The 12,500-nt window shown below is 50.4% G+C and overlaps 1 protein-coding gene across 1 annotated transcript in view; it reads right to left on the minus strand.

Annotated features, from left to right (window-relative positions):
* LOC144675736 (antigen WC1.1-like) overlaps nucleotides 1–3,223 on the minus strand; it is a gene marked incomplete at its 3' end in the record, with an annotated part of 30,707 nt that extends 27,484 nt beyond the window's left edge. The window contains exons 1-2 of the mRNA XM_078536355.1: nucleotides 2,812–3,223; nucleotides 1,938–2,252 (exon numbers count right to left, since the gene is read on the minus strand). Coding sequence (XP_078392481.1) covers nucleotides 1,938–2,252; nucleotides 2,812–3,223 — 727 coding nt within the window. The remainder of the gene's footprint in view (nucleotides 1–1,937; nucleotides 2,253–2,811) is intronic.
* Between the last annotated feature and the right edge of the window lie 9,277 nt (nucleotides 3,224–12,500).

A 12,500-nucleotide genomic window follows, 5' to 3' on the forward strand; every position in this document is an offset into this window, starting at 1 on the left:
GGTCGACAAATGTGGAAGGTCCTGAGGGGACCTGACAGGGCAGATGCTGAGAGGAGGTTTCTCCCCCTCATGGGAGAGGAGGCACTCGGTAAACACAAAGGGTCGCCCATTTAGGGCGGAGATTGTTTTCTCGATCTTTCACGGGACGCGGGCTTCGCTGGCCGGGCCCAGCATTTCTATTGCCCGTCCCTGGTTGCCCCTTGAGAAGGTGGTGGGTGAGCTGCCTTCTTGAACCAGTCTGTGTGGTGTAGGTACACCCACAGCGCTGTTAGGGAGGGAGTTCCAGGATTTTGTCCCCTGTGGTGTAGGTACACCCACAGTGCTGTTAGGGAGGGAGATCCAGGATTTTGTCCCCTGTGGTGTAGGTACACCCACAGTGCTGTTAGGGAGGGAGATCCAGGATTTTGTCCTGTGTGGTGTAGGTACACCCACAGCGCTGTTAGGGAGGGAGTTCCAGGATTTTGACCCATCGACAGTGAAGGAACGGCCGATATATTTCCAAGTCAGGATGGTGAGTGGCTCGGAGGGGAACTTCCAGGTGGTGGTGTTCCCCATGTACTGAACCATGTGAAAAGGGATCACTGACATTGAACCGAAGTGTTGTCAAGCAACAGATACAGAAAATGCTGGAGAAACTCAGCAGGTCTGGCAGCATATGTGGAGAGAGAAACAGAGTTAACATTTTCAGTCAGCATGACTCATCTTCAGAGCTAAGTAGAAGTAGAAATGTGATGGGTTTTACACTATTTAAGAGGAGATACTGCAAAATAGAATTCGGGGATAGGTGGGGGCTAAGGAGAGAGTGACAATGATGCCATATTTGCAATAGGGAGTGTTAAAGGCTAAAGGAGATGCTGATAGTGGAATAAAGGTAAGATCGCAGAATGTGTCAAGAGCAGATTAACACATTACATTAACACTATTAAGACATTCTGCCTCCTTACCTTTATGCCACTCATTGCAACAAACTAATGTCAATAACTCTGCAATTTTCTGATTGGAATGATAAGCCAGGCTGTATATATCTCAAGGCATCCAGTAATAAATGGCACTGACCCATGTCCTTGGTCCTCTGACCGATTTTAGTCCAATTAGATAGGGTCTTCACTCAGGTCTGCATCTGCCCTCCAGCAGATTTGTGGGAGTGCTGAGTTGTTTGGTATAATTGTACAGGAACCGTTGGGTCTCTCAGGATGACAGCACATCTGTGTCCATGCCGCACCCTCAATTGGGGAAGAAGGCCAGTCTCATTCTTGCTTGGTCTTCATGACTTATACATGACTCCAGATCCACATGAAGATGGTTGAATTTAACTGCCCCTCAGAAATGGCCCTGGAAACCACCCAGTTAACCTTTTTCAGGTCACATAAGGGATGGATGATAAATGGTGGCATTGCCAGTAATGCCCACACCCTGAGAACGAATGAAACAAAAGGCACCAGCCTCCCTCCTATATCTGATGTAAGTGGCCAATATTCGTGTGTGGACTTGAACAGTGAATTTTAACACATGATCCAAACTCAATAGCGTTAGCATAACCTGTTAACCTGCTGTTGCCACATTCTGCTATCTTGCCTTCACGCCGCTATCCGCACCTTCTTTAGTCTTTAACGCCCTCTTTCTATTGAGCCCATGACATCTTTATCGATCTATCATGAGCGCCCACCTATCCCTGACCTTCTATCTCTCTCCACTTGCCACAGAGCGTGAAATCCATCACATTTCTACTTCTCTCTGGCTACGAAGGAGATTCACACCGACTCAAAACGTTAACTCCGTCTCTCCCGCCAGCGGAGATTTTTTTTAAAAATTATTTCCCAGCCTTTTCCGTTTTTAGTTCAGGTTTTCCCAGCGTCCGCAGGATCCGGGCCCCCACTTCCTTGGCCTTGTCGGCACTTCCCATTCAACGGAAGGACATCGTCCGGCCAAATCCTTACCTGAACAGATCACGCCCGCGTCATTATTCTGGCGACAGGTCCGGGGCATGATGACCTGCGACGGGCAGGACCACAGGAACTTCTCCGTCCCATTGCAGCGGACGTTCTCCAGCAGGATTGGCCCTGCCCCTTCTCCGAAGTGGCCGCCGGGAGTGGCCGATTGGCCAAACCCGCAGCCCACCTGGTGGCACACCACCTGGGCGTCGACAATGTCCCACCCGAAATCGCAGATGGTTCCCCAGGTGCCATTGTAGAAAGCTTCGACTCTACCGGAGCAGGAGGTGGGTCCATCCACAAGCCGAAGTTTAGCATTTTCTGTCGAGTGGGGAAAACAAACACTGCAACATTGACGATCCAAACACACACGAAAAAAAGAGTCATCGGAGGGTCTATACCATTCGGCATGTTCCATAGCCCATTGCAGACAACTCCAAGGATGGGAAACGAATTATATTTCTTTAAAAAGCATTTATTCGGTTCAACGGATTAGCTCGCTGTTTACGTGGCACCTGTACCTGCGAATTGGGAGCACTAGTGGGCCAGGCAAACAACGCTAGACGAACTAAGTGACAGCCATTCACTGACTCATTCCTCGGGCGTCGCCTTGACCAATCAGGATCAAGCTGCCTGGTTTAAATTTCAAGCAACACTCGACAGTTAACTGTCAGTCACCAACACTGGGGCGCCCTCCACGGCAACGCCTCTCTACCAATCAGAGCCCACGTGCCAACCAATCGGCACACTCTTCACATGCGGTACGAATTGTTGTTTCCCCCCTCCCCCCACCCCCGCACTTGTAATGCGAAGTGTCCTGATGAGTGCAAAGGTGCAAAGATTCGACGTGTCTCTCTTTTCACCTGAAAGCCGGCCTTACCTACGACCGCGATCTCCACCAATGCGCTGTCCTCGGACGCAAAGACCAGCTCCGCCACCTCCAACTGGTAGTTGCACCAGTAGGTCCCCTCGTGGCTCTTGTTAATGTGCTCGAGATCGAACTTCACGTTGCCCTGACTGGAGGAGATCACGCCCGTTAAGACTGGCGTCTCTTCGCCCATTTTGTATAGGGCCATCTGCACACCCTTGTACAGGGAAGACGCCCCACACACAAACTTGATGGTGTCTTCCTTGAAGAATAGACCATTTCCAGATACTGTCAACGTCGGCGGAGGTGGCTGAGCTGTGGCGACAGAAAACAAGACTTGGTTTCTTCTAAAAGACTTGCTTTTGACCACTGAAGGCCTTCCTTGCCACACTGGAGGACAGTCCTCCATTTGCCAATCGGACATTCTGCGCGTTCTGCGTGAACGAACTCGACTGGTCAGACCACATTTGGAATATTGTGAGCAATTCTGGGCCCCCGTCTCTCAGGGAAGGATGTGCTGGCCCTGGAGAGGGTCCAGAGGAGGTTCACGAGAACGATCCCAGGAATGAAAGGCTTAACCTATGAGGAACGTTTGAGGACTCTGGGTCTATACTCGATTGAGTTTAGAAGGATGAGGGGGGATCTGATTGAAACTTACAGAATACTGAAAGGCCTGGATAGAGTGGACGTGGGGAAGATGCTTCCATGAGTAGGAGAGACTAGGACCCGAGGGCACAGCCTCAGAGTAAAGGGAAGACCTTTTAGAACAGAGATGAGGAGAAACTTCTTTAGCCAGAGAGTGGTGAATCTATGGAATTCATGGCCCCAGAAGGCTGTGGAGGCCAGGTCATTGAGTGTATTTAAGACCGAGATAGATAGGTTCTTGATTGGTAAGGGGGTCAGAGGTTACAGGGAGAAGGCGGGAGAATGGGGTTGAGAAACTTATCAGCCATGATTGAATGGCGGAGCAGACTCAATGGGCCGAATGGCCTAATTTCTGCTCCTATGTCTTATGGTCTCTTATGGTGCCAAGCAACTGAACCCAGGCCGATGGTGGCCTTCTGCTCCACTCACTAGTCATGCAACCAATTGAGTTAAGCGATGTAGGAGGCAGGTAAGCTTTGGGGAAGAGTCAGGAGGTGAGTTACTCGCTGCACAATTCCCAGCCTCTGACCTGCTCTTGTAGACACAGGGACAGAGGGACACAGGGACAGGGGTGGGCCATTCAGCCCATCGAGCCTTCTCCGCCATTGAATTGGCTCCTGGCAGGTCATCGACCTCTCCGCCACTTTCCCGCGATACCTCCATACCCCTTGACGTCACTGGTCTCCAGAAACCCATCGACTTCTCTCTCGAAACTCACTGACTGAGTTTCCACAGCCCTCTGGGGTAGAGAATTCCAAAGAATCACCCTGTGCTAGCTGCCAGCATCATCCAATGCAGAGGGACGTTACTGCAAGGTGTCCAAGAGGTCTTAGATGGGAAAATTGCGCCATTTCCCGGCCGTGCAAGTGACAAAATGGCGCCTCAGTTTTCTAGCCCCAAACCCCCGTGCCGATCTCCATCAAAACTTGGACAACATTCAGGCTTGGGCTGACCAGTGGCAAGTAACCTTCAGGCCGCCCAAGTGCCAGGCAATGGCCATCTCCAACAAGAGCGAATCTAACCATCTCCCCTTGGCATTCAATACCATTACCATCGCTGAGTTACCAACTATCAACATCCTGGGGGTGAGGGTGGTTACCATTGACCAGAAACTGAGCTGAACCCCACCCCCACATAAATCCTGCACAATGGAGGTACACCAGATTAATCACTGGGGTGTTGGGATTTCTTATGAGGAGAGACTGGGGGGGGGACAGGGTCTGTATTCCCTGGAGTTCCGAAGGATGAGGGGTAGCCTCACTCAAACCTAGGAAAATCTTACAGGGCGTGACAGGGTGGATGAAGGTTGGATGCACAATTTGGCTGGTGAGCCTAGAACTGGGGGGGACCGAATGTCAGGGTAATGGGCTGGGGTGAGGAAGGATTTCTTCACTCAGATGGGGTGGGGGGTGAATCTTTGGGATTCCCAGCCAAGAGGGTTGTGGAAGCTCAATCATTGGCCACAATCAAGAGTGAACATCTGGAGACTAATGACATCGATGCTTATGAAGATAGTGTGGGAAAGTGGCGGAGAGGTAGATGATCAGCCATGAGATAATCCAATGATGGACATAAGACCTAGGAGCAGAAATTAGGCCAATCGGCCCATCGAGTCTGCTCCGCCATTCAATCATGGCTGATAGGTTTCTCAACCCCATTCTCCCGCCTTCTCCCCGTAACTTTGATCCCCTTACCAATCAAGAACCTATCTATCTCGGTCTTAAATACACTCAATGACCTGGCCTCCACAGCCTTCTGTGGCAATGAATTCCATAGATTCACCCACACTCTAGCGAAAGAAGTTTCTCCTCATCTCTGTTCTAAAAGGTCTTCCCTTTACTCTGAGGCTGTGTCCTCGGGTCCTGGTCTCTCCTGCTAATGGAAACATCTTCCCCACGTCCACTCTATCCAGGCCTTTCAGTATTCTGCAATTTTCAATCAGATCCCCCCTCATCCTTCTAAACTCCATCGAGTATAGACCCAGAATCCTCAAACATTCCTCACATGTTAAGCCTTTCATTCCTGGGATCATTCTCGTGAACCTCCTCTGGACCCTCTCCAGGGCCAGCACATCGCAGGAACAGGCTCGATGGGCTGAATAGCCCACTCCTGTTCCTGCATCCCTATGTCCCTGTGCCTACAAGAGCAGGTCAGAGGCTGGGAATTCTGCGGCGAGTAACTCCTCTCCTGACTCCCCAAAGCCTGCCTACCCTCCACATTGCTTAGCTCAACTAGTCACATGACTAGTGAGATGACCATTAGACCCCCAACTGCCTGGGTTCAATTGCTTGGAACGGTCTAGGTAGTTCATGTAGGGTTGACTCCTTAGCTTCTCCCATGCTTAAATTGGGTTGGGGGGGTGGTGGAGGGAGGTGGGGGTTGAGGATCAGTCTGTATAACCCATGTCCCTTGCACATTAGCCTGAGGCCCCTGTATCACAGGTCCACTGATATTATCACTATGCCGCCATCTCAGGCCGATAAATGGCAGATGGAATTTAACCCTGAAAAGTGTGAGGTGATACACTTTGGAAGGAGTAATTTGACAAAGAAGTATTCAATGAACGGCATGACACTAGGAAGTTCTGAGGAACAAAGGGACCTTGGCGTGTGTGTCCATAGATCTCTGAAGGCAGAGGGATATGTTAGTGGGGTGGTGAAAAAAGAATATGCAGCACTTGCCTTTATCAATCGAGGCATAGATTACAAAAGTAGGGAGGTCATGTTGGAGTTGTATAGAACCTCGGTGAGGCCACAGCTGGAGTACTGTGTGCAGTTCTGGTCGCCACATTATAGGAAGGATGTGATTGCACTGGAGGATGTGCAGAGGAGATTCACCAGGATGTTGCCTGGGATGAAACATTTAAGTTATGAAGAGAGGTTGGATAGACTTGGGTTGTTTTCGTTGGAGCAGAGAAGACTGAGGGGCGACCTGATCGAGGTGTACAAGATTATGAAGGGCATGGACGGGTGGATAGGGAGCAGCTGTTCCCCTTAGTTGAAGGGTCAGTCACAAGGGGACACAAGTTCAAGTTGAGGGGCAGGAGGTTTAGGGGGGGGATGTGAGGAAAAACATTTTTACCCAGAGGGTGGTGAGGGTCTGGAATGCGCTGCCTGGGAGGGTGGTGGAGGCGGGTTAGCCTCACATCCTTTAAAAAGTACCTGGATGAGCACTTGGCATGTCATAAACATTCAAGGCTATGGGGCCAAGTGCTGGTCAATGGGATTAGGGAGGTAGGTCAGGTGTTTCTCACGTGTCGGTGCAGACTCGATGGGCCGAAGGGCCTCTTCTGCACTGTGTGTGTGATTCTGTGATCCTCCGATCTCTCCGGGACTTGGTCATTCTCTCCACGCATATTGCCGATCGTCTGTCTCCCTCTCTAACCCCGGAGAGATACTTCCATGTCTCCCTCGTAGATATTGACCAATTCCCATTGCCTGAAAACTGACCGATACCCACCCCCAACCCCCAAGACCCCAGCTTTATGTTCAAGGGGTGAATCAAGGGTGGACCCCAGGAGACGGTTTCGCGCACACACAAAACAACCCGAGCTGGGGCGGGGTGGGGGGGAGCATTCGGCCTATCAAGACCGTCCCAGCGTTGAGCAGACCTGCACCCCACCCCCCAACTTTTTCGCATTTTCGTTCATGGGGTGCGGCTGTCGCTGGCCGGGTTTAGCGCTTTGTTGCCCATCCCTCGCAGGACCTTGAGAAGGTGCTGGTGAGTTGCCTTCTGGAGCCTCTGCGGGGGCGTGGGTACACACCCTCAGCGCGGTGAGGGAGGGAGGGAAGTCCAGGGTCTGGACCCAGAGGCAGCGAAGGGGACGGCCGATATCGTTCGAGGGCGAGTGACTTGGAAGGGGAACCGGACCTCACTCCCACCCCCACCCCCAGCACATCCACCACTCCATTCGCCCGCCCAGATTGTACATTCCGCACCATCGCTAGTGACTAGCGGCCCAGCACGCTTAAAGGGCAAGTGTAGACACTCGCGCACAGGAACTTGTGTAAAATAACACTGCTTACGTATGTACATAAGCATCTGCAGTGGCTGACTATGACTGTGGATATAAAATGATGCTGGGTGGATGGATGCAATGACTCCTGGACTCCAGTTTTGCTGAAATATATTCTGTAAGTTTTTTTTTTGTAGAATTCGCATTATGGGCAACTTTTGAGGGAATTTTAATTTCCAATGCATTACATGGTTCCTGAGGTCTGTTGGCAGTGTCGGAACTAAGCAGGCATCGCTGGGAGTGTTATGTGTATGTGTGTGCATGTGCTCGATTCATTTTAATACTGGGAGCAGGAAAAGGCAAAAACGACCCCGTACGCGCGGGCATTACCAGAGCACGTGGCAGTAGCCCCGTTCAATCGATCGCAGCTGATCCCGCTGATCCAGGCTCTCGCCGGACAGACCCACAGGTGGGCCTCGGCGCCGCTGCACTGGACCATGCTCAGCCAGATGGGTTTCTGGATGTCGGCGAACTGCGACGGGTCCATTTGCCCCTTGGCAAAACCGCAGCCAAGCTGCCTGCAGACCACCTGCACGTCCGTGATGCCCCAGAATTCGCCGCACACCGAACCCCAGGTTGCGTTGTAGTACACCTGAACGGTGCCCGAGCAGTCGTTCTCTCCGTTGACTAAGCGGAGTGCCACGTCATCTGCAAGAGAGGAAACACGTTAGCCCGGCCAGTTGGAAATTAGCCCTCTGGGGAGATGGTGGTGTAACGGTAACATCACTGGGCTAGTAATCCCAAAGTCCCAGGCTAGTGGTCTGGTGGACGTGAGTTCACCAGCAGCCAGTGGGGATTGATACTCAACTAATAAATCTGCAATTCTAAAGCTGGCCTCGTTGCTGTTAACCGTCTATCAGCAATTGTTGCAAAATCCTAATAGCCTTTAGGGAAGGACATGCGCTTTGGGTTTGGCCTACATGTGACTCCTACAGTATGGTTGCTTGAAATGTTCAAGGGATGGGCAGCTCTGACTGAGATGAATCCAAAATCTGCCCCTATTTCGCCTTATCCCTAGTACAGAAGTTGGGTGGGGTGGAAAACACGAGTTATACTGCAACTAGAGTGCTGGAGACAGTTCTGGTCACTATATGACAGGAAGTACGGTGCAAGTAAGGGGACTGAGGAAGGGAATTGGCATGTTGGTCTTTATCACAAGAGGATTCGAGTTGCAATTGCAGATGTTTTGCTGCATTTGTGCAGAGACACAATTGTGTCTTGGCTTGACCACACCTGGAGTATTGCCTAGAGCTTTGGCCTCCTTACCATCGAGTTATGCAGCACAGAAGCAGGCCCTTCAGCCCATCATGTCCATGCCAGCCATCATGCACCTAACTATTCTAACCCCATTTTTCCAGCACCTGCTACGGCTTTTCAAGCGCTCATCTCAACACTTCTTATGAAGGATGTAATTGCCATCGAGGGAGTGCGGCCGAGGGGCCACCGGACGAATTCCTGGGATGGCGGGATTGCCTCGTAAGGAGAGATTGAGGAGTCGGCGCATGTGCTCCATAGGGTTTCGAAGAGCGAGAGGTGTTCTCATTGAGGGACCCAACATTCTTACAGGGATCAAGGGGGGGAGCTCAGGACATATTGATAAAGATGTCATGGACGCAACGCAAAGGGAGTGTTAAAGGCTAAAGAAGGTGCTGATAGCGCGTAAAGGTAAGATAGCAGAATGCGGTAATAGCAGTTCAACACGCTATACTAACACACTTAACACATTCAATGATGCAGGAAGGATGATTCCCTCTTTGCTAGGGAGGGCGGGTGTCTAGAACCAGGGGGCACAGTCTCAGAACAAGGGGCTGGCCGTTAGGATTGAGATGTAGGTGGATTTCTTCACTCGGCGGGGGTGGTAATCCATTGGAATTCTCTACCCCAGAGGGCTGAGGAAGCTCAGTCATCGAGTATGTTCAAGGCAGAGGTTGATAGATGTCCAGGTACCAATGAAATCAATGGATATGGGATTAATGCGGGGCAATTGTGTTCAGGTAGATGATCAGCCCTGACCTAGTTGAACGGCAGAACAAGCTCAAGGGGCAGAATGGCCTCCTCCTGCCCCTATTACCTATGTGACCCATATTTGCTTTCAATTGCTTTATCAACACAATGGGCCACCTTCAAAGGTACGTGAATTTGACCAGCAAGGTGTATCCTCCCACCAGGCGCTCAGCCTCGTACAATTCATCATATATTGTCTTCCTGTGTTAGTCCCTCCCAACCGCAGCACCGAACACGTCTCCAAATTCGATCCCATCTTCCATCCGTCAGCTCAATTCACCCTTCATCATCAAGAAGGCAAGAACCGGAAACAGAGCAGGCCATTCGGTCCATCGAGCCTACTTCATGGCTGATCCGCTTGTGGCCTTAACTCCGTTTTCCTGCCTGCCCCCCACACACCACCACACCCCCCGCCCTCCCCCCACCCACCCCCCAATGATGCTTGACTCTCTTGCCATCCAAAAATCTGGTCTAACTCAGCGTTGGATATATTCAGTCAACCAGCCTCCTGTGCCCTCTGGGGAAGAGAATTCCAGAGACTAACTGAGAGAAGCAATTCCTCCTCACCTCCGTCTTAAATGGGAGACGCGTTAATGTTAAACCGTGCCCCCTGCTTCTCGACACCCCCGCGGGAGGCAAAAACCTCCCGGTGTCTACCTTGTCAATGCCCCCGCAGGATACCATGTGCATCAAACAGATCACCTCTCATTCTTCTAAAACCCAATGAGTATAGGCCCAACGTGCTCCAGCTTTCCTCATAAGACAACCCTTTCATCCCAGAAAGCAGCCTAGTGAAAATTCTCTGCACTGCTCCCAATGTAAGTATACCCGTCCTCAGGCAAGGAGACCAAGGCTGTACACAATACTCCAGGTGTGGTCTCACCAACGCCCTGTACTGTTATACCAAAACTTCCCGACATTTATATCTCATTCCCCCTTGCAATAAAGGGCAAGTAACATTTGTTGCCACATCAGTGCCAGACAATGACCATCACCAACAAGAGAGAATCTAACCATCGCCCCTTGACATTCAAAGACGTGACCATCGCCGAATCCCCAACCCTCAACGTCTACAAGATGTGCTGCAGGAACCCACCAAGGCTCCTGAGGCAGCAGCTTCCAATCCCATCGAGAAGGACAAGGGCAACAGACACATGGGGAACACCACCACCTGGAAGTCCCCCTCCAAGCCACTCACCATCCTGACTTGGATATATAATCAGCCGTTCCTTCACTGCCACTGGGTCAAAATCCTGGAACTCCGTCTCTGACAGCGGTGTGAGCAATTCGGTCAATAAATGCTGGCCTTGCCGCTGACTTCCTATCTGCTACAGCTGCATGCTAACCTTGTGTGATTCACGTACTAGGAAACCAAGTTCCCTCTGTACAGTAGCATTCTGCGACCTCTCTCTATTTTGGTAATGTTTTGCTTCTCCATTCTGCTTCTAAAATGGACAACCTCACTTTGTACTCCGTTTGCCAATGTCTTGCCCACTCACCTAACCCTCGCAGACTTTTCGTTTCAGTCTGTTTTTAACCTCAGCAGCTTTGGCTGCAATACAGTCAGTCCCTCCATCCAAGTCATTCATATCGATTGTAAATAGCTGAGGCCCCAGCAACGATCCCTGCGGTGCTCCACGAGTTATGGTTTGACAACCAGAAAATGGTCCATTTGTCCGGACTCCCTTGTTTCCTGTTAGTCAGCCAATCTCCTATCCATGCTAATATATCACCCTCTGCCCCCATGGTCTTTTACATTGCGCTCTTTATCAGGCACATTATCAAAATCCAAGGTCACCACATCTACTGGTTCCCCTTTACCGCCCCTGTTTGTTACATCCTTAAAGTGCTCCAATTCGTTTTTCAAAAACTATCTCCCTTTCGCAAAATCTTGTTGATTCTCCCGGATTGCATTATGATTATCTAAAGGCGTGCCTACTCAGTCATGGATTTCGCATTTCCCCAGCTGTTAAGACTAACTGGCCTGCAGTTCCCTGCTCTCAGCCTCCCTCCTTTCCGTATTAGTTGTGTTACAAATAGCCGTTTGGCGATACAGAACTTGAACATGTTGCTGAAAATAAAGACATGTTATCCATTCTTTACATCTCGCACTCCTCAGGGCAAATGTCCTGTTGGGCGCAAGATGAAATGTTTCAACAGAATATAATTTCTCAGCAAGTCTCACACTTTAGGCTTTCCAATCCGCTGGGGACTTACCAGAATCTAGGTGGAGCTTTGCAAGATTGCAACCAATCCAGCCACTATCTCTGCAGTCATTCCCTTTAGGACCCTAGGGTGTGGTCCACCAGGTCCAGGAGCCTTGCCCTCCTGAAGTCTACAACTATGCTAATGACTATCCGGGGATAAAGGTTAAACGGAGATCCATGGGAAATCAGAAGAACGAGGGGAGATCTTATTGAAACATGGAAGGTCTTGAGGGAATTGGAGCGAGCGGATACTGGGAGAATATTTCCTTTCATCTGGGAAACTAGAACGAGGGAACATGTTTCAAGAACACTAGGGTCTCTCTGTCAATTACAGAGAAAAGGGGGTGTTGTTTCCTCTCTCTGAGAGAAAGTAGAGTTCTCTTCCACATGAGGTAGTGGAGGCTGGGCGTCAACATTTATTCAAGGCTGAGTTACATCGTTTTTTATGATGCGAGGGGGTCAAACATTAACAGGGGGTGGGGTGGGGGGGAAGACAGGAAAGTGGGAAATGACCAGTTGAACCATGATCTTTTGAGTGGTGTTGCAGGTTCAAAGGACTTACTCCTGCCTCCTAGGCCATATGTCCCTATGCTCACGCTTTCTAATGCCCCCCTCCTCAGTCTCTTCACTCCCGCTGATGCCAAGGCAGCCGAATATTAATATTGGGGCACTATATCGAACAATCTAACATACATGTTCCACGTATTGGACAGTACTTACTGCAGCCAATTCGGTATGAAGGTGTTTTTGCAACTGCATGAAATGGCTGAACTGCTGCCATCATTTCTATCACGATGATTGTCATCGAAACCCATCTGCTTTACTCATAC

Source organism: Cetorhinus maximus, unplaced genomic scaffold (genome assembly GCF_964194155.1).
Source record: "Cetorhinus maximus unplaced genomic scaffold, sCetMax3.hap1.1 HAP1_SCAFFOLD_1135, whole genome shotgun sequence".
NCBI classification, from domain to species: domain Eukaryota; kingdom Metazoa; phylum Chordata; class Chondrichthyes; order Lamniformes; family Cetorhinidae; genus Cetorhinus; species Cetorhinus maximus.